At 53.2% G+C, this 21476-nt stretch overlaps 3 protein-coding genes across 3 annotated transcripts; 1 reads left to right on the top strand and 2 right to left on the bottom strand.

Annotated features, from left to right (window-relative positions):
• Positions 1 to 4656: 4656 nt before the first annotated feature.
• CGGC5_v011936 (uncharacterized protein) lies at positions 4657 to 5215 on the bottom strand (the record flags this gene model as incomplete). Its single annotated transcript, XM_032030720.1, has 2 exons — positions 4657 to 4892; positions 4981 to 5215. The coding sequence occupies 2 exons, from the start codon at positions 5213 to 5215 to the stop codon at positions 4657 to 4659; spliced, it is 471 nt and encodes a 156-aa protein (XP_031889619.1).
• Positions 5216 to 6489: 1274 nt separating this feature from the next.
• On the bottom strand, positions 6490 to 8371 carry CGGC5_v011937 (uncharacterized protein; the record flags this gene model as incomplete). Its single annotated transcript, XM_032030721.1, has 2 exons — positions 6490 to 6752; positions 6805 to 8371. The coding sequence occupies 2 exons, from the start codon at positions 8369 to 8371 to the stop codon at positions 6490 to 6492; spliced, it is 1830 nt and encodes a 609-aa protein (XP_031889618.1).
• A 7414-nt stretch (positions 8372 to 15785) lies between these two features.
• On the top strand, positions 15786 to 16081 carry CGGC5_v011938 (uncharacterized protein; the record flags this gene model as incomplete). The annotated part of the gene is made up of 2 exons (XM_066152623.1): positions 15786 to 15964; positions 16015 to 16081. The coding sequence occupies 2 exons, from the start codon at positions 15786 to 15788 to the stop codon at positions 16079 to 16081; spliced, it is 246 nt and encodes an 81-aa protein (XP_066007921.1).
• Positions 16082 to 21476: the final 5395 nt, after the last annotated feature.

Raw genomic sequence — 21476 nt, forward strand, 5'->3', positions numbered from 1 at the left:
AGACCCTAAAGCTGATGGGGAAAATGAGGAGGTGTTTCTCGTCAGCTTCAGCCACAGCGTTGGGCGTACCTGTTCGCCACTAGCCAGCCACAGCCGTTCACACGCAGAAAAAAGAGCTATCAAGATCGCATGGAGAAATTTTGAGCAGACACAAGCAGTACACAGATTGTTACTACGGAACTCACACATGTAAATGGATTTCCTGCCGGGACAGTTAATTGGCACCGATCTAATCGACTCGGCTACACGACGGCTGTTCCCTTTGTAGCCAAGGCGACCCTGATGGCCGTTTAAAGTCAGCGAAGGGATATCCAATGCCTTGGTTCCCTCTTTCTAATTGATGACCCTCCTGGACTCAAACGTTAGCCTGGGCTTCGTGTCGTTCCGTCGAATATCTGCAGGCCTGGAGTTCTCATCAGCGGAAGAGGCAGACTTCGTTCGTGTTCATCAAAGCCAGAAAATAAAGTTCATAAGAGCAATGAGGAGGGCCTTCACAGATAGTCCATAGTCACAGCGACAGAGAGCAGTCCAATCAGTAATTACTGACAAAGGTTGCCGATGTGCTACTAGCGTCTTGGAAGAATGAACAACCTTTTGGTCCTCGGCCGCGCTGATATTCCAAGGTTCGGCTTGAATATGAGTCATTGAAAAAGAACGCCGTACGGTGAAAACATTATAAATGACGCTTCCCATAGCGCATGCACCGGATTTCTTCTCGCAATCACCCACCGCAGAAATGACGGCTATCAGCATGGAGCAACCGCACGCCGAGACTCATCAGTCAGCGCCCGCCGACGGTCTCGAGATGACGGTATTTGATCGTGAGCACCGGAACAGATTGCAGAGCCGCATCTGCGCTCTTCCCGAGGAACTTGTCCTAGAAATCATGTCTTGCATGCGACTTACCGAGCTCTATCTCACCCGCCAAGTGTCCCATCTCTTCTTCCGGCTCTCTGGGGCAATCCCTTTTCGAGAACTCCGCTTTCCCAAAGAATCTGATTCCGCAAGCAATTTTTACAACAGGTACCGTTACAATGACAACAGACACGTACTCAGTCACTCTCAGCCAGTCTTTAACGCGTACGTCTGGAAAATCCACCCCCCTATCGGCGAAAACCCGCTTGAGATTCCGTACGACAAGTTTTCGAAATGGTGTAACTGTAGCGAGAAAGTTGCGTTCACTCTGCGGCGTCAATCTCTCTGCCAGCCATGCTCGCAGCAAATCCCGGACGAAAATCAGCTGGCTGAGCTGATAGCTGACTATAGAAAAGATGTCTGGTGCTCTGTTTGTAAGTCGAACCATGAGGCGATGTGGTTTTCGCATGAGTCGCCACATGAACAGCCCGAGGGCTCAAGGCAGTGTATTCTTTGGGAAGGACGTATCCGACTATATTCCCATCTCTCTTTCAGATGGACGGATATCAACCACTGGAAATCCCGCAGACGCAATTTCCCCCATGGCGGGAGCATATTCGAATGCCACCAGTGCCTCGTTGGAGTCAGTGGTGCACAAAACCCGGCGGTGAGGGCTTTCGCCGAGGTTACAAAGACGAAACGTGGCAAGGAGGAAAATCGTTACAAGATCGAAATGAGTTGGAGACTCCCCGCTTCTCTTATCGAGAGCTGCTCTTCCAGGCGACGCACATACGACAACATGCTTTGCCGGCATGTCACCTGGACAGAGATCCTGAGGCATATCGTACCAGGTCAACTTCCGGGATTATTGGAGTGCTCTATCTGCAGCTTCCAGTATTCATGGACCAAAGCAGAATCGGGAGAAGAGACGCTTATCCAGGGATGGCGAATTCTTTGGAGACCTCAAAGAATTCAGGCATCTCAGTAAATAGAAACCTACGATGATCCCGAACCTCCTTCTAAATCGCTCTTACTAGATCCAGAGTCATACCGAACACACAACTTCTCAAAGCATGTCCTCTGGTGCGACACCAAAGGGTGTTACAACGCTCAGGGTGACTTCAGGAACATCCTTGATAAGAGCAAATCCTATGAAAAATTCATTTACCGCCCTTTAGAACCCAAGTACGTTTGGTCGTCCCTCCCTTTAGCTGTAGAACATTTGCTAACTTCCATTTCTCGTTGTAGCCGATGCGATTCTTCTAACACATACTCGTGTGACGAACTACGAAGAACTTTGCGAAGATATAGAAAGTCTAACTTGGACTGGTCAGCAAAAGACAAACTTTGCAGCTGCGCTATTGGGCCTCCCCATTTTGAATGTCCACAGCCAGACGAATGAAAAGTGAGGTTATTGACGAGGCGGTGGCTTGTGTTACCTCTCCATATGCTGCCCTTCGGGCGCAGTTGTAATTAGACGAAAGCACAAAAATTTGACCGACAAGAGTTGAAGTTCAAAGTTGGCATTTCATAGGAGACCGTGAGCTTCTTCAAGCTTTTGCTCTGCTCATATCATTCTAAGAAAACATTTACGTTATAATCACTGGGAGATTTGAGAGGTTGCATGTTGTATGTTCTGTCGAAGACCAAACATCGAGTGCCCAGGTGGGCTAAGCTATTCAGGGGGGACATTTTGACAACAAGACCTGGTGGCGATATTCTGACGGCTTTATGAGAGCAGAATATGAGGTTTTATGAGTGCCTACGCTTATAGCCGGAAGGTTTTGGTCAAAGATAGGCCTTAAACGTCACATCTTCAGGAATCTGAACTTGTCAGGTCTATACGACAGGGTCTACGCAGGTATCAGGAGTCCGAACTTGCTAAACATTGGGATCTTCTTTTCAACTGAAGAGAAGTTTTGAACCTAATTGACCTGAAATTACATCCACTCCCAGAAGTGAAGTTTGATCTGTGTGCCTAAACAGTCAAGCTGTTGTTACGAGGGCAGAATCAGAAACCTCGATTACGGTAACGATAGAAAGGAAATAACTGGTCTTGCCAACACGACGGCTCTCAGTCACGGCGACCCTGATGAGCATATCACGTTAGCGAAGGAACACCCGAGACCTCGAATCCCTCCTTCCAAGCCCAAACCTTAGGCCCGAATCCGCCCCAGCCATCGGGAAGAAAATGACGTATCAATATTTTAGCCAGTAGTTTGCCCTATCTGGCCCTCTAAAGCTATCGGCATGTAGGCGTATTGTGTGATTCTAGTAGGCTGTAAAGGGCAAGAAGTGTCTAAAAAAGCGGTACTGAGACAGCTGCATCATCTGGCAGCTGGCTTCTGGGACCTGGCAAACGAGATGCTAGGAACCAGTTGCCAGTACTTCGAGCCCCCGGTGTCGCTGCGTGCCCACCACGCAGCCCTACTAACGACCTGGTTGGGACAGCCAGAAGTCCTGGCAACTGGCCTCCGGAAACTAAAAACGAGGTGCGAGTCTGAGGCTTAGCCTTTGCTTCTTATCGCCTCGCCAAGTGACTGCAGGTTTGATTTCTTTCTTATCAGAGCTGAAGGCACACGTCGTTCGAGTGAACAACAGCGACGAAACCAAGTCTAGAAGAGCAAGGAGGAAGGTTTTGGAAATTTTGTAGGCTGAGAAAAGCTTCTCGACGCTGTCCATAGCGTCTGCGGAAAATAGACAACCTCTTCGTCCTCGGACGCCATCGGAGTCACCGGTTTGAGTCATTGAGAACAACGGCTCAACTAATAAAGCATGAACCAGGCGTTCTCCAATCAATTTACGCTGAACATTCATTCTCGCCATATCCGTCGCACAAATGACTACTACCGGCACGAAGGAGTCGAGCCTCATGACGGCGGTGCTCGATCGGGAGCACCAAAATAGGGTACAGAGCCGCCTCTGTGCTCTTCCCGAGGAAGTCATCGCCGATATCATGTATCAAATGCGAGAAGCCGACATATACTACATCCGACACGTATCCCATATGTTCTTCAGACAAACAATGCTTCGATGGAGTTCACGGAGCAAAGCCCCCAAAGGTTGAGTTTCTTGTGGAGCAGTCCACGAATGGGAGACTCAAGCGCGAGGTTGAACTAAGCTGGATGGTTCCTCTTTCAGCTGTCGACGGCGAATCTCCTGGACAACATAGCTACGACCAGCTCCATTGTCCTCATGTTACCTGGACGAAGGTTCGAACTCAAGCTCTCAAACAGTATCGTAAAGACTTCACGTGCGGGAGCTGCCACTCCGAGTATTCATTTTCGACAAAGGAAGGAGAGAAAGAAACGTTCGTTCAAAGGCGTCGTTTACTATGGAGTAACGCCCAGATTGAGAACAACTACAGTCGAGTCCTCAAGGTGCGCTTGATGGACCTGGATTCGTGCGAAGTCGACACGAGCTTATCAAGAAATGTGTTGTGGTGCGACAGCGAAGGATGCTTCAACGCCAACGCCAACCCCAACTTCCGCTTCGACCTCTGGGTCAAAAACCAAAACCCATATGCCCACCTGAGAATTTTTGAGTCCTATTCCTGCCAAGGCCCATCAACGACACATTATCCCTGGTCATCCGACATGTTCAAGGAGTTCAAGCTTTGCTCCTGCAAGGGCGTCAATTACGTTGTTGACGACCTTCACGAGCAGTTGTGCAAGCTGCGGCGCGAGCGGCTACGACGGCAACAAGAACTATATGATAAATACCCCTGGCTTTTTGTTGACTACCTTGAGCGGTCAAACGATACTTAGCTATCAATATATGTAAATGAGGTGTCTTTCGGTTCTACACAAGATTACAACGCTTCGAATTCACCCCGTGCGCACTCTGCCACACCCGTTCCTCGCTCGTCACGTCTCCAATCGTCACATTCCAGAACCAAGTCTCCAGCGACGGAGTGTTCGCAGCACCGGCCCACTCCAAGATCACAGCCTGGATGCCGTACTCTCCAGGCGCGAGGTTCAGGGACTCCGGGATCGAGATGTTTGGGATCGTGTCATTGTACCCGCCGGAAAGCTCTTCTACATCGGCGAAAGTCAGCACTGCCGATCTGATGATCTATATCCAATGCTCGGCAAAGACAAGGACAGCTGCAGGAGAGTTACGTACGGCGCAGATTGGTCCGGTGGAATTCGCGACTAATGCTTCCCGCGTAGACGGAAGACGTATCGCCGATGCCCCAGATCATGAGGTCCTGCCTGGGCTGCATGATGGCCGTCGTGACCGGCGCGTCCCACACGTCGCCGGGCTTGATTGTCTGCGGGAGGCCGATTGTCTGGAGATATCCCTGGACCACGCCACTCAAGAGGGCCGCGGCGGTGGTGACGAATGTTGAGGTGCGCATTTTGAGGAGGTGTTTCCGTCGACTGGCTGTTGCGAGATCTGGGAGCTTTTTACTAAAGCTTTGTACGCTTCGTAACTAGGTAATTTTGATACCAAGAGATTGGAAAATATTCCTCGAATCCAAGATTGGGCTCAATGTTCTTATAACTACCGCAGTCTGCCACTTCCAGGCCTTCGTAAGAAAGGATCTTCCGTTCCCCTGAGAACACCAATAGGCAAGGCAGCAGGCTGACATGCAGATGAACTATTCAACACGGTGTTACATTTACAATTTAAATCCCCTCGTCTCTCGTTTAGTCAGATCCTTTGATGCGACTTTAGGGATTCAAATCGCGTCATGACGTGCATGTACTTGAGGGTAAGCGGGATCTGCTCCAAACCATCTCACCTTTTCTCAGCGCAACGTCACCACGAACATTCGAACGACAAGTTTACCGTGCAGCCTGGACACGGGCTGAACCGCTGAGCCGCATGACTGCATCGGTGGTTGCATTATTGTCTCTTCGGCAGTGGGCATGTTACACCCTGTGCTGACCTAGAGCCCAGCCCTCGCCGTATTTGAGACTCTGGAAGAGCTACTGCCACTCTGCGAGGAGTCCACGAAAATTCTAGCGTGGATTCGTCGACTCTGAAGGATGTGATATCTTGGTCCGCGTCTTCCTCGGAAGCGAGACCTCGCGGGACACACCACCAAGCTATCTATAAAACTCGGACCGTCGACCCGCCACGGACTCTCGCTGAAGCATACACAAAATCAGTTTAAGGTTGCAAAGATACTTATCTCTCATGATGAAAGTTCAGTCCACGCATGCTGGCCCACTTGCTCGTGGGAACAGCCGCCCCTACATCATGCACAGACGGACCAGGGAACGCAATAGCAGAGAGAGAAACCATTTTTGTTGACCATATACGACCGGTGGACAAGTGAAGGAGGAATAGTTTCCTCCAGATGCAGAGCCAAAAGACAAAGATGCCTCAAAACGAACTTGCTGATTCTTGCCCCCCTTCCGTCCAGACTCCATATTAAACCATCGTTCCATGTGTCATGCCCCCAACTCCGTCGAGATAAGAAAAGTCATGGACCCAGGTTTTCCCAAATCAGATTAGGGGTATGATGCTTCTATGGCGCAGAGACCTCGAATTAACGCCCCTTCCGGTATCCCTTGTTGCTGTGCAAGTTCATTGTTGTCGTGATATAAAGAAAAGCAGAAAGGAAGCGCATGATGTCTTTCACACCCTGCTTGCTTTTTCGTTCGTGCGCAGATGTGTGGCTTTCTATGGCAATGCGGCGACGCTACCAGCCAGCAAGGCATAGTTGGCCAGCTTCAGTGAGAGGACTCTCGAGCGCGGGTAATCAGGGCTGATGATCATGCGGCCGTCCTTGTTAAACCCGACTTCGCCAAAGGATTCGCTCAACTGCTCAAACTTCGCATTTGGTCGCACTCGGTTCAACTCTGCTAGAATATTGTCGCTCCATACGCCTGAGCACCAGCCGTCGCGGAGGACAAAGTACGGGTTCAGTGGTGGAACGGGAGAATCTAAGAACTCGTCAGTACAAAGCCATTGCATGGTGTTGGAGGTAATACATACCCAAGTCCACAAACCGAATCCGCAGGTAGTCGAGTGCCTTCAGAGTTGACATGGAGTGGATGCCTGCAAGGACAAGCATCTCAAACGCGTGGATAAAGTTCATATCTTGAATTCCACTTCCCGAGTCGTGGAACTGTGGCACCGGCCGGCAGCAGTTTTTGACTGTCAGGTCAATCGTCTTGAGCCGGGTTGTTCTCGGGTCGGATCTGATGGCTGCCATGTTGAAAAAGGCCTTGCACACACGACCAGTGTATGCCAGGTGCTCAAGCGCCGGCGTCGCATCCGCCAGCCGAGTACAGAAGTGTACTTGGTTGGAGACCTTCATGTAGAACGGAGGGCACGTCAATTCCCGTCTGTAGTCGCTCTCCAGGCACAAGTTGAGGTACGTCAAATTTGTCGGCAGCTTGGGAAGAATGCTGGCCATGCTTAGGTAGCTCTTGGACTTGGGCTTGCTGTAGGAGCCGTGCCACTCGTTCAGATTAGGGAGGGAACCCAAAATGGCTGCGAAATCGGAGTCGCTGCGCATGAGATTCCACTGGCCCTTGGTCACCAAGGTGCGCACCGATTCGAGGGTGGGAAGATGCCAGCCAGCCGGCCGCCTATGCCAGCTATGCTGCACCTTCGGCGCCTTCTTTCTCTCACCACCCTCAATCGTCATCACGCAAACGTCAGGCAGAGCCTGGGAGACGAAAGAGAAGGCTTCCTCGAGGCTGCAGTTGTTGGCGGGGAGGGTGTAGGTCGCATTCGTCAATCCGTCCATGGTGACCGTTGGGAGGGCGAGGGTAGTGCTTAGCGCCAGCGGTCCGTACTTGGGCTGGAACACCGGGAACCAAATCTCAATGTGTTTCACGTAGCGACGAAGGTGGTCGTGCTCGCTGAAGTAAATCATGGCCATCTCGAGGGATTCCACCGTCGCCTTGATCTTGATATGGCGATACAAGCGCTCTTGAATCAGGATTCTCCATACGGGGCTCACGAGGGCCAATTCTGACAACTCCCTGCGCCGAGAGTGTCGCAGCGCGGTTCCCCAGCTCTTGGTCACGCTCGGCATGCCCACCGAACTCTTTGACGTTGTGGATACGCGGTATCCGAATAAATGATCAAGGATGCACTCGTGAATCTCGGCGGGAAGATCGTTCAGATTCAGTGAGGGCGAGGCCTCCGGGGTCTCGAGGGAGTAGGGATGGGTGGTGATACCCGGGCCTCCGTAGGCCTCGGTGTCCTCAGCCATCGGACAGCAGCAATCCGAATTTCGTTGATCGGGGTGGAGGAAGGGAGTGCTGCTGGGGCGGGTCGGGGGCACGAAGTCATTGCTCTTGGCCTGTTCGAGGGGAGGACTGGAGGGTCCGGGAGATACGGGGTTGGAAGCGGTGTTGAGGATTGTTGTGATGATTGAGGCAGTCATGATCGAGGTTAACTCTTCTGTAGCGTTGGCGTTACCATTGTAGTCGTCTCGCGACGGTCGCCTATCGATACCGGAGGGGTCTCGGTCTCGGGAGACGTTATTCGTGACGTCGGGGTGGTCGTCGTCGTTTGTGTGCATGGACTGCTCGACGCAAACGGACATGGTCGCCTGGATGGTTGAAGTGAGATCGAAAAGCTAAGTTTTTCGTGGTGAAGTCGGCGATTCCAGGGTCATGGCAGGTTGGAAATCGAAAGGCGTCGAATGTCGTCGGGGTTGGCGGGAATTGGTTGTCAGGCGGGAGGTAAAACTGGAAGGTGAAGGGAGATTGGCCTGGGCTGCTTTGACGATGGTGGGGGAAATGAAGTCCCAATAATTCAGAGACCCTTGATACCAAGACCGGGGGGGTCAACAATGCTGAGCAGCTGTTTTGGTAGGCAGGCCGCCGTATTCGTCAGGGCAGGGCCAGGTCCAGGTGTAGGTAGCGGCCCAGCGATCCAGTCAGTTCGCTGAGAGTCTGGGACTGGGAGGGAGTGGTCCAGTCCAGTCTAGTCGTGGCGGTAGCGCTGCGCTGGGGTCGCTTCGCTTGACCAAGCCACTTTACGCGGTCGGTCGCGTGCGCAGCGGCAGAAAATGGTCCAATGGGGCCGTGAAAGGGACGAGTTGGCGAGAGGACGCAGTTAAGAATGGGTGGTGTCGATCGATGGATGGCCGAGCGAATGGCGGCAGTCGGAAAAAAAAAAAAAAAAAACACAGTGACAGACTGCAGACTGCTGTTGACAGTTGCGGACCGAGAGATTCCCAGAAGGTGAACGGTTCAGTTAAGGCGCAGTCGTAGATGCAGCCGCAGGGGGTCTTTGAGTGAAGAGACGATTGAATAGAGCAGACCCAAGCAGAGAGACCAAAAGACACCGAGACTCAATGCTGGCGTGTCGTGTATGGATGAAACGGGCGCCGGACGCTTGACAAAGTGTTTGGGCGGGCGGGAGCGCAAAAAGGCTGACTTGGTTGCTTTAGGTGAAGCAAGCAGGTCGGTCGCAGGGTCGCAAGCACGCAGGGCAACGCAGCGAGGCACAGGGCGGCGGTGCGGCGGGCGCGGGTGCGGGAGCGGCGTGTTGCGGTGCGGCAGGAAGATTGGGTGAGGAGTGGAGGGTCGACGGTCGCTGGCTGCACTGCACCGGTAGGCAATGCGACGCGAGGACGAGGCAGGCAGGCGGTCAGTCGACGGGGGGTGGCGTGGTCGAGTTGGGATTCCCGTAGTCGCAGTTGCAGTCGCAGAGAGTGGGTGGTGAAGGTGGTACCAAGGGATAAGGTAAGATAACACCGGCCAGGGTTGCGTCCAGAACGGGAGGACGGAGATTTGATGATGACGGTATGGTCTGGTTTTGATTTCGGTGACGAGATGAAAGCCGGGAAGAGGCAAGAGTCAACCGAGAAGAGGGGGGTCACCAACAGTCGGAAGAGAAGTGAATAAGAAGAAGCAGACGATGCAGAAACAAGAAAGAAAAAAAGAAACAAAAGGAAAAGGTAAACCGGTAAAATGGAGTCAAGCAGGAGAGATATGACGGAGCCGAAGAGGAGACAGACGGAACGGCAGTCGGTAACTTATTTTCGGGGGCTGCGTGGAGGGTTGCGGTTGGAAGGTGAGATGTTGGTGCAGTAAGGTAAGGTAAGTGCCTTGTTAGGTACCTTTGGGGAAGGCAAGGCACATGAGGGGAAAGACAGAAACACCACGCAAACCTGGAAAGAAGGTTACTTTTTGGCCAGGCAGGCGCGCCCAAATCGCGGACCCTTTTGATGGATGGAAGGCAAGAGCAACACTCGGAACAGAGCAAGAGCCACTGGGGGCAATTGCAGCAGTAATGGCAAGGCAATAGCGATGCAGGTCACGGCAGGCAGGTGCAACCAACGGCAAAAACAGTACCATTACCACCATACCTCCTGCCTTCCAACTGAAGTGGAAAATCAACATGCGCCCGGCAGTCAGGCACCTCAGGCTTCACCAACCTGCCAACCACTAACATCCATCACGGAGGATGGGAACAACAATAACACTGGGCATCAACAGCACCACCACCACCAAACCATCATCAACAAGCAGGCCCGATGAGACGTGCACAGCCGTCTTCCGCGACGAGCTCCGAGAGTCAGAGTCAGCGTAAACATAATCAGTCCGTCCGCGCCGTCCTGCCCGAGCCGTGCGTGGTTGGCCGTTGCAGCGCTGCCTTAGCCTGCTGTAGTGGCCACACTCAGTGTGTCGGGTTAGTGAGAGCCGCCGGGGACTTGCTCATGAGGTAAGGTAAGGTACCTTAAGTACCTCACCTCATTCAGTATCCTGCGCAGTACTGAGGTGGACGTCCATTTCAGCCACTGATGACGGCCCGGACCCTCGACACGGGCCAGTTCCAAGTCGATGCGTCCAGCGATGGTCCCAGCATGCGCAACCACCACTGGCCACCACTGGTCAACACCGCCGCTCATTTGCCGCCTACGGCGCCACTCCTGGCGGGACTCCACCTGCCTTATCTTTCAGAGGTACGTGCCTTGCCCACTGCGCTCCTTATCTCTGATACCGATAGCCTTATCGACCCCCATTTCACAGTGTTGGCAGCATCATTGTCTGCTTACCTCATCCGCAGTCTGCCGACCGTAGCGAGCCGAACGACGCCAATCTGCGGGAGTTCCGAAGAGGCAACAACCAACAACACAAACGCATGAGTTTAAGCCGCAAGTCATCCCACCTTTTCTGCTCGATGCATGAATCCGACCAACTTTTACTCCATCACGTCACTCCCCTATTTTTCTTTCTCCCCTATCCCGAATTTTCTTCCGAAAGGGTCCATTGTCTCCCGCACCCGGCCGCCAATGAGGACTCGAACATGTTGGTCCAACCTTGCGAATTCCCGGAAATTTTCCGGCAGAACACCAACAACCAACCTGGAATGCCATCAACATGCCACATGCTTCTTCTTCAGCATGGCACAGGACAACGGCTGATCGACAAACAACCAGCCCTGCCTGCCCTACGTCAGCCCCAGCAGAGTTCGGAGCGAATGACAAAGGGATGACAACTCTTCCTTCGCCAACCAAAAATGACGAAACACACCCCAATTGAGTTGCCAAAATAGCCTTTGCCAACCTTCCACGCCCACGTTTCAACTTGTTCTACGGCAGGCATGGCAGCTGCTGCTGTCAACCTTCGCCCACGGGGGAACCGATCACGCGCCCTGCTTTAGTCAGCTGTAACGTGTCGCGAGAGTTCAAACTCTGACCCAATGTCATGACAGCGTTGCCATATGCGGAGCAAGAGCACCGGGCAACGTGCTGACCCGACGACGGCGTCCCTCCGGCGAAGGCATTCCGCGAGCGGGCGGAAGCGACTGCAGAAATGTTATTTTGCTCAAATTTGACATGATTCATCAAAATCACCGAGGCCGGTGGACGACATCTCGATTCGTCCAGAGCTAGCGCCACTGAGAATGCCTCACTGGAATGCCAACGTCTCGGCAACGGATGCCAATTCCTTGGAGAGCAACGGAGAGGGCGGGCAACCCTATTTATCAACGCATTCTCGGCGCCGATACTGCTCGGGTTGACTTGGCAGTAACGGCCAAGCTGTCGGAGTTAAGAACTGTCTGGCGCATTGCCAAGCGCAGAGTTCACGCTTTACTGAGTCGAATATCGTGAATCACGCCAGCTTGCATTTCCTCGCTTGATTGATCGACAACCAGGCGCTTGTTTCCAACTGAGTCGGACAGCGCGCGCGCACCTTCGTTATCGGGTCCCAGGACTCTGGAACCTGCCCCGGTCAATAGCATTTGGACCGGTCTGGAAGGTCATCATGGGATTGTCCCACTCAGCTGAAAAAGCAAGAGCCTCGTTTGAACAGTAACCCGCGACGTCAAGGAACTCATGACTCCGGAAGCGACCGAAATGGTGATCCCAAGCTTGACTTGCGACAGCATGCTGCCTTGGGTGCGGCTGACGACGTCGGCATGTCCGCAGACAGCGCATCCACATTAGCCTCGTTCAGAACTTTGTGAGGTGAGCTTTATACTTGATCAATCACTTGACACCCGTGAGGCTATTCCTATCATTGCATGATGCCTGGGCACATTTCTTAGAAGGTGGGAAATAAGCTGTCTTCCACAATAGAATGATATGATGAAACTAGGTGACATGCTCTTCCTGGAGTCGGTTGGGATACTGCGACTTCAGTCAGAGCCGTCATGTTGTAAATCGTAGACGTCCAGGACGTGACCTCTGTCGGCCTCTGTATACGTTTGGTCTGGTATCTCAACACAGACACGCCTTCTATAGACATGGTGATATCGCGTCAAGCTGCAAACATGTCAATGCGCCTGGATGAGACTAGCAGCATCTAATTCCCTGTGCTACTGACGGTCAGCTTTGAACAGTTCCGGTCATCATTCGAGGGACTGCCCGTTTACCTGAGCCCCAACTGCTTGTTGACAGGCTCAATTTGAGAGCCAAAAGAGTGTACCCATTGGGCGCAGAGTCTAGACGTGATCACGAGGTCATGAGATCGAGAAAAGGAGCGTCATTCCATGGGACGTATTGTTGCCGTACGCAAGTCAGATGTAGTATGCTTCGAATCCCTAATCCCAAGACTCTCATGCTTTGCGTTGGGGCCAGGAACAAATCTTAACTATCGTTAAGCGTGTGCCCTCATCAACACAACAGAAACCTTTACACCACCTAGGGTAATTAGCTTATGATGAGAATGAGATGGTAATATCCGAAAGTAAGGTTTATCATGGCGAGTGCCCTAGAAAGCTGTCCCTGATACGGCACCTCGGTGCTCAATGAAGTCGCGGCAAAGACATATCGCATATAGCTGCTAGCCTTCGTCAGAATCGTTCTCCTTTACCACTTCCCACGTCAAGGTACTGTGTTAGTTTGTTGCGAACTGGATTGCTCGAAGCATCGGCCGAAGAACGAGGCTCCTCTTCACTGCTATCGTCTCTACTCTCGTCTGTCGATGTCTGGTGCGGATAGAGGGAAGGGTGAGTGAGGATAGAGTGTGAGAGAAGAAGAAAGACATACAGACGTCCGGTCGGCTAAGATCAGGGAGATTAAAGCTGAATAAGAACGAGCTAAGTAGCGCAACGTAGCGTGAAGCAAGGTAAGGTCGGAGCAGATGATGAATGATGATTATTTTTTTGGCTGGCGCAGTTGCCTCAAGTCGGCTTTTCGAAAGACCAAGCCTACTTTCATAGTACCTTCTCTATCAACTTCTTCTCGGATTATTTGCCCCGCTGAACTTCGACAGTAATATCGCCTCTTCGATCCAGCTTGCAACAGCAGTGCCCCTGGGGCAGGCACTTTCTGGGGATCTTGCGGCCTTGCCAGTGCTCAATACCACTGGCATGATCTCATGCATGTGATCAAGCACTTTCACGCCGGTTCCATTACATCATGTCTTCTTTGTGTTGTCGACTTTGAAGGAGCCTTCCTCATGACCATGTGGGGGACAGAGTAATAGGAGGTCGAGAAGTTTGTTTGCCTCATCAAGGACCTCATCGAGACGGTTGCCGGGCTGGATCTTTGGGCCAAGGGTCCCAGAGGTCGTGTTCTCGTCAAGCAATACGTCAACGGGGTCTCGAACGGCTGACAGACGATGCACAACACCAAGACATAGAAGAAGCCTGTGTAGCCCACGTCAGCGAAAGGTTCTCGTCGCATGTCCTGGGAGATGTGCACAAGACCGTAATGCCCTGGCAACACAGATAAGGAAGTGCAGTCCTTTCGACGATAACGGGCTGAGTCTAGCGTCACCATTTGGCCAACGTCAAATGGGAAGAACCAGATTGTGCACGCGGTTTCCTTGTACTCATTTAGTCACATCTTCGAGCCCGTTCTTGGTGATGCTTAGGCGCAAACATCACCTGCTGGTAGAAGTGATGTCTGAACGAGGACAACGTGCCCTCACTATCTTCGGACCGTACTTCCAAGCCGCATATCTCTCTGAGGCAGTTGCTCGTGCAGAAATGGCCTTGAAACCTCTGTTCATAGTATAACACAACAGAGAGGAAGACGAGACGCCTCACTAGTGCTAAACATCAAGCAATCCACGGCACAGGACTATGGCTATGTCCTCGCGAATCCCACACAAGCAGAATACTACCGAGCTCGGAAACTTGATCCCGCCGCCCAGAGGTGCCATCGACGCCAAAACCAAACATTTCAAATCATCTCACATTGGTCATCCCGCAAGCCAAGGCAGGATCACCAAGGCGCCGAGACGTCACACATGGGCAACGCACATCTCGTTCTTCACCAGATCAGCAATAACGAGATCCATCCAGCCAACACACATCAAAAACAAATCTCGACGAAGATCATCTTGGCAAAATGGGCAAGCGAGACTATATGTAACCTCTAAGCAATGCTAAGCAAACAACAAGCGAGCCTCAGAAGGTCTTTTCAAATATTGAAACAACCACAAGTCACAACACCGGACGCGCCATCGCCAATCATCAGCGTATAATACCACCAAACCCGACAATCCGATATGATATCAAAGCGAACTCGAGGGATCGGCGCCTCGGATCCTGCCATCCGACAAGGCGGGCGGCGGGCCTGGGGGAGTTTTGTCGCTGGCGTCGCACGCGGATACCTTAGAATAGCTCTGATATAACCCATCGCAGACCAAGACATAACCGGGGCCCGTCGACGCACGGCGTTGGCCGAGGAGGAGGAGCTCCAAGGATCAACGGAGGGACTGGGAAGCTTGCTCTTTGCTTTGCGTCTGTTCTTCCTCCGATCGGCGCCGCACTCTTCGTCCGCTCCCGCGATTTGTCACCGAAGACTGCTGTGACATTTCTCATGGACAGGATGATGGACCAAACAAGGTTACACATCGGCAGAGGATACGACTTTCCCACTCTTTAACCAGACGACCCTCCGCTCCGAAACCTCGAGACCACGCACCCAGGCGCAAATCAGACCACAAAACATGATCGACGAAAGATTCACCACTGCCAAAACATATGCTTGTTCGGTATGCGGGCGACACCAGCAAAAGACATCAAGCAAGGTGCGAGGTATGGTTGTTGGCTACCTACTCCAACTTTTTGGCTCCAGTATTTTGGAACAAGCTCAACCGGGAGGGGGGATGATTGTGGGGGGTTGCACCAAGGGGGAGTTTCTTCGGCCCAACACAGCTCACCTTTTGCGGCGTCAAACGTCGGAACTTCCGAGATGTCTGTGGTTGATGCTGCTGGGGGGGGGGGGGGCTTACTGCTCTTCACCACTCACACAAGCGCGGTGCGCAGACGCGCAATTCCTCGTGATTCAGAAATGCCGCCAAGACTTACCAACGGTTACCGAAAAGTGGGCGACGCGGTCGTCGAGGGATTCGCGCGGTTCAAAGCCTTCCAGCAACAACAAAACAAGCATTTTTCCCGGGAAGAAGAGGTCTTGGCAATGTTCGAAGACGCGTGGGCTTTTTTCCCTTTTTCTATACACTGCTAACGGCATGCAAGCGGTGGGGGCTTTCCAAAACATACAGGAGTTCGTTCGTGTTGGAGATGGATGACGAACGCAGGTTGCTTCAATGTTCGAACCGGGAAGAGAAACTCGTCTGAAATCGAGGATTTGGCAGGTGTCTGACGACGGCCACGACGACGGCGACGGCGGCGCTATCTTCGTTGCTTGCGTTGCGGATAGAGACGAGCGCTGGCACTCGCGCCGCGGAATGGTCACGGCTGCGTGGGTTCACCCTATCTGTGACAGGTACGGTCTCTTACCACGAAAGAGTTCGGATCGTTGTGACGGACGTCCAGATTTCGAACCGCCAAACGGTGGTCTCCTACTCGTGGGATTTACTTCGCACTCAACGGTCCTCGGTGACGGTGAGGGGACGGGTTGAAGAGAAGCCGGGTTTGATATTAAAGCTCCGGAGATGGAGAGACCGAATCGGCGGGCCGTTGAGAAGAGCCTACCCCCGGGCCGGACTGGGAATGGAAGCCAATCTATCCTTTGCAACAGGAATGCGCGAGATCGTGCCGGGCGCCGATCAGATTGGAGATACGGGACTAGTTGTGGAAGAATACAGTTCCGAGGCTGCAAGCCAAGGCGCGAGACAGCCGCATATCCTCGTGTAGGTCCTAGGTTCCAGACCGTGGAGTATTACACGAGAAACGCAAGATTTCTACAGAGTAGATTGCCCTTTATTTCGGGTCCCCTAAATTACGATGTATTGGCATTGCGGCGGTACGAACGCTGGGCATTTGGGATATTGCGTACGTATCGTAGCCGATGTGCTCTTTACAGCAAAATGATTTATTGCTTGTAAGCGAGGGCGCGGCGACGTTTGCATGCGTGCAGCGTCGCATCGTGGACGGGGGTGACGGTGCCCCTCCTTCATCTCTCCAGTGCAGCGGTGGACTGACGATACGTTATGGCTGGTCGTCAATAACCACCCGGCCCAATGAATGGTTCGTCGAATGTCGGTTAGTCAGGTCCTCCGTATGCTCCGTATCCTCCGTATCCTCCGTAAATTGTAAGTCCATCGTCCCAGTTTCTGTACGGAGTATTGGTGGACTGTCTGTACGGTTTCCAGTGTGTCAGTCATCACTAGCATGCACCAGAATCCGAGTCACACAGACACGCCCAAAGCCTGTATCCAGACTGTCAGCCATGCCTAATCTAGGATATCACACATAACCACAAACAATACACAACCCAGCGGCGCAGATGGGATGGCGTGGGCGGCTCTCTGAGACTGGCGTCGTCACCTCGAACCGTTCGCTGCTCCGCCAGGGAACCGGCGCCTCCCAATGTCCAATGCACTCACTCACCTGCTGCTGCATCAATGGGCAATAAAGCACAATGAATGATCAATGACCCCCTGCCTGTGTCTAGCCCTGTCTCGCGGCCTGCACGACTTGTCAGGCCCGTCGATGTTTCATCCGTTGTCATGTCCAATCCGTCACAGCCAATCACCTGCAGCCAGACCCGCCGCGCCACGCCTGTTTCACCGTAGCCGATTGGGTGCTGGCGCCTCTTTCTTCTCTTCCTTCTCCCTCGTCGAGTCCCCCTCCCCCCGGTCACTCAAACCCCTGGGCCAGCAGCACAGGAACCTGTCCAACTGTCGTCTGGTCTTTTTTCAGTCTGGCGTCGCTGCTGTGCTGCTTCACCATGGGTCTTGTCCTTCAGTGGGGAACGTCGTCCCCCTTCAGCCGCGCTGAAAGGTGGACGAGGGGGGCAACCCAGTGGAAAACCAGCAACCGCCTTGCTCGACTTTGAACGGGGCCCATGGCATAAATCTTGGTCGCTATTAATCTATCCCCTTCATAGCGCTCCTCACCGCTGGAAATTCCGCGCCCCTCGACGCCTGGATTCTGGAGGCTCGGTCGTCTTCCATGAAAAAGAAGATGAACCAAGCCTTGCTCCGCTGCATAGTCGTTGCTTGTCCGGCTTTTGACAGCCCAGCCGGACGAATAACTAGCCAGAGGCTGATATTGGGTGCAATAATTGCAGAGATTCTCATTGGCATCTCTATTGCCGGAGATTTCGTCTTCGTCAGCCCACCCGCGATATCTCCGGCCCTGTCTCCCTCCTCATCCGCCGCGCCTCCGCGAGGCCTCTTCAACGGAGCCGGTGGATCTTCCCAGGAGATTGAATTCCCGTAGCGATAGTGCAGATTGCGTCGTGGACGACGACGAGTATGAGCTTACTTCACGTGGCGACTCTACGTCTTGCATCAAACATCGCCAGTTAACAAGTCATGGGCCCCCTTACCCGAATAGGTCTGCCAGTATAGCATTCCTCAAACGGCGCACTCGGCGATTCATTCTCACGATAGGAAGATCATTATGAAGCACGCCGTCGTAAGCACCTATTAAAAAAAGAAGCCAAAAAAGCATATCAAGCCCGTCCTTCGGGACGTCTGCGGTTCGTCCTCCCGCATCCCGAGAATGCCGCGTCCATGTCTCAAAACAGCCGCCGAGCATCGCTGCAGCGGCCGAACTAAAAATCCCCGCTGCCGTCTGCTGTGGTTTGGTTTTTAAGGGATGACGACGAGTGGGATGTCATTGCTGCGGCCACCGTTTTTGTGCAACAATAACCGCAGTTTGCACAAATTCAGGTGTAAGGTAGGTACCTCGAGGTACCTGGCATCAACCATGCCACGGTTCGCCAGAAAGAGAGATCGCTCCATTCCGAGATGGGGAGGCTCCCGAGATTAGAGCAAAGCAAAAAAAATGATTGAACGGAACGTGCGCGTTCGATTCCCACCTTCGTGCGACGTTAGCTCCGATGATTGGCATGGGCCCATGTGCGCCGCCTGTTGTTCTTCTTAACGGAATGCATTCGTAGTCTGGTCCTGCGGGAAATTTCCAACGATACAGCGGTGTTTGTACGTGGTGTCTTTCACCGGGCCAGGAACCATAGGTAGGAGATGCGCCGCAGAGCACCTCACCGTTCACCAGCAAGATTGACACAGCGAACTCTTCGGGACCACAAAAAAGACACACTTCATTACGGCAAACGTCAATTAAGGTAACGAGAGTTTTCCGTTAAACCTCCGGCCCAGATTGAATTTCTCGCTCGCTCGCACGCAACGGCCAACAGCATCATCAATAACGCAATCCAACGGCGCACGTAGTCAATTAGAGTTGAAGCCGTTCTGCGGATCGTGCGTGTGTACTCTCTCTTTTTTCCGCTCATACTTCACATCGAGCTTCCTGTCGTCCAAATTGCGGTGCTGTAATTTCGGAGCAAAGCAGAAGATCATCTCCCGCGGCGCCGCCCCTCAGCTTTAACTTTGTATTTTACCAATTCGTGCGAACGACTGGATTCTGCGCGTAGTGTATCACAAAAGTTAAATGGCTTGTTCCCCGCCCGCGGCGACGATCATCTTGCGGCTCATTAAATTGAACCTGTCCTAAGGTCCGGCAAGTCTCTTCTGACAACTGCTTTAATCTATATAACGACCGCCGCGAACACGACGTCTGAGCCTCTTGGTCCCGGCCTCGGCGCATGAACGTCGAAAAATAGGGTACGGCGGAGTAAATGGCCTACGCCGCCGTCCGCCGTTCGGGACCCCCGGTTGAACCTTGCACAAAGCCCGGGGCTGAACGAGGAAGGTTCAGCCTTCTTTTTCTTTCAGGAGCTGGATCGTTGAGATGCCGGTGTGCGATATATTGCAATGGCAGATATAGTATTTCTTCCGTCTTGCGGTCTTGCGCTCCTGCAACCAACGCACTTTTCATTCCGTGGCGTTAGCTTTCGCGAGATCAATGTATTGCAAACCGGATACTGATACCTGCGATGAACAGGTTCGCTTGACCCAGATGTTAGACTATGTGCCTAGGTAGGTCTGGGGAAGACGAGAGACAGGAGCCAGAGACAGGACGGTCTGGGCCTTGCCTTGTCGCCTGCACGCCAAAACTACGGGACGGGATATGGCACAAGGGTGTCTTGGCAGCGTCGCCTTGCCGCAATTCTTTTTTTGGTCCCTGGGGTTCTTTGCGACGAGAGACGATCGATTCCCACCGCGAGTGCAACCCGCCTTTTTGGCATGTTGAAGAACATGCTCGCACACGCATATCTTGAGGAATCTGACAGGAATGCTTTTTTGGAGAGCTTATTGCGCAAGGGACTGCTTTCGGCCTCCTCCCCAGTCGGAGCACATTTACGGTTTATTGGATCTGGGGGAGCTGGGTTAGTAGGTACTTGGTATTGTGCTCTTGATGTCCTTTTCTTTCCCACGGCCGCTGTACCGCCGTCGGCTTCCTACCCTTTGGCTATGGTCTGTTCTCCGCACCGACCGCTTCGATCCTACCGACGAGGGGGTGCTTGGGGATTGTCGCGGGAGATTGACGGGCGGAGCGTCTGTGGTTTAACCTGTTTTGACGTTGACGTGACCCCCCTTCCTGCTGCTGCTGCAGCACCCCCCAAGCGTCGCCCCGGAGTTTAGGGTGCGAAAGGGGAGGGGAAGGGGGGACGGTGACAGAAGGGCAGGGTTCGGACGCGAGAAAGGGAGGTTCACGGGTTTCAACGGTTTCGAAAGAAGCTCCTCGAAGGTCGTATTGCTGAGGTTTGCATGTTCCGCTATGGGACGGATGCGGGCCTGAGAACACGAGCGGCCGAGGTGATGAGATGTTTTTTTCTCGCCCTTCAGGTTTGGGTGATTGTGCGTTTTGCATGATGTGCCATGCGGAATTGCATTGAGGACGCGATATTACACAGAGTCCTGGAGGTGAAGACTAGACAACGCCATTGGATGCTTGGTGTTGCACTGAGTTGCTTTTTGATATCTCCCCTTTAAAATTGCGCGAGGCGGCTCAAGCACCGAGAAGGCCAGGCTGCGGCGACGGCGTGTGGCTTGCGCCGTTGGCTTACACGCCGAGCCGCACGTTAGTCGGTTCATCGCCCACGAGCCAGGGGGGGGCCGGACGTGCCTCGGAGGAAGCATTCGAGGAGGGGCGAGGGAGGTCGCTTTTTTAGAGCTGCTTACACAGCGGGATCGATCAGTCGGTCAGTGTGATGTGAGTGACGTGAGGGCAAGAAGGAGCGGAGAGGCCGTGGGTATGGCGTCTCGGTGCCGGGCAAGGAACTCGTGGACCTCGCGGCGGGATGGGCGGGCACACATGGCGAGATCAGGGATGCCAAGAGAGGGGACGACGGGATTCGGCAGACGGCAGCCAGTCCAGTACACGGGACCGCTCGACGAGGGGGACGAGAGCAGGTATGCATGCATGCATCGTCATTACGGGTTGGACGGGATATGGGCTTTAGCGATATGTAGAGGACCGTCATGATGAAATGAAGAAAAGCTTCGTTGCCGGGATGGCGGAGTCCGTCTGGGCCAGTCGACGACGGGACCGAGATGGGGGTGTGGAAGGTGTTGTTGATGACCGACGAAGGTGTGCACTGCATGGGGAAATCGGAGAGAAGAATTGGGATGCGGAGATGGGGATGGGGAATGGATGACGGGTCGACTGATGGCTGCAGATGCAAAGCGTATCTGCGAGATGGCTGCGAAGCGGTTGAGACAACGTGTGGTCTTGGGATGTGTTGCTACTATGGTACTCATCGGAGGAGAGGGTTTTGCATGAGGCAGGAGGGGAAGGAAGGAGGAGACGCAAGCCCAGAGGAATAGCGCAGAGTCAAGACATATTGGTGATGCTGACGGAAACGAGCCAAGAGGTGGCATGTTGCGAGGTTGCGACTTGTGAGGGTATCGACGACGAATGCGATTCGCAACCTCCCAAGCCGAGCCAAGAGACAATACGCTTGT

The sequence above is a fragment of the Colletotrichum fructicola genome (genome assembly GCF_000319635.2).
Source record: "Colletotrichum fructicola Nara gc5 chromosome Unknown KSG_Nara_v1_contig07, whole genome shotgun sequence".
In the NCBI taxonomy this organism is placed as follows: domain Eukaryota; kingdom Fungi; phylum Ascomycota; class Sordariomycetes; order Glomerellales; family Glomerellaceae; genus Colletotrichum; species Colletotrichum fructicola.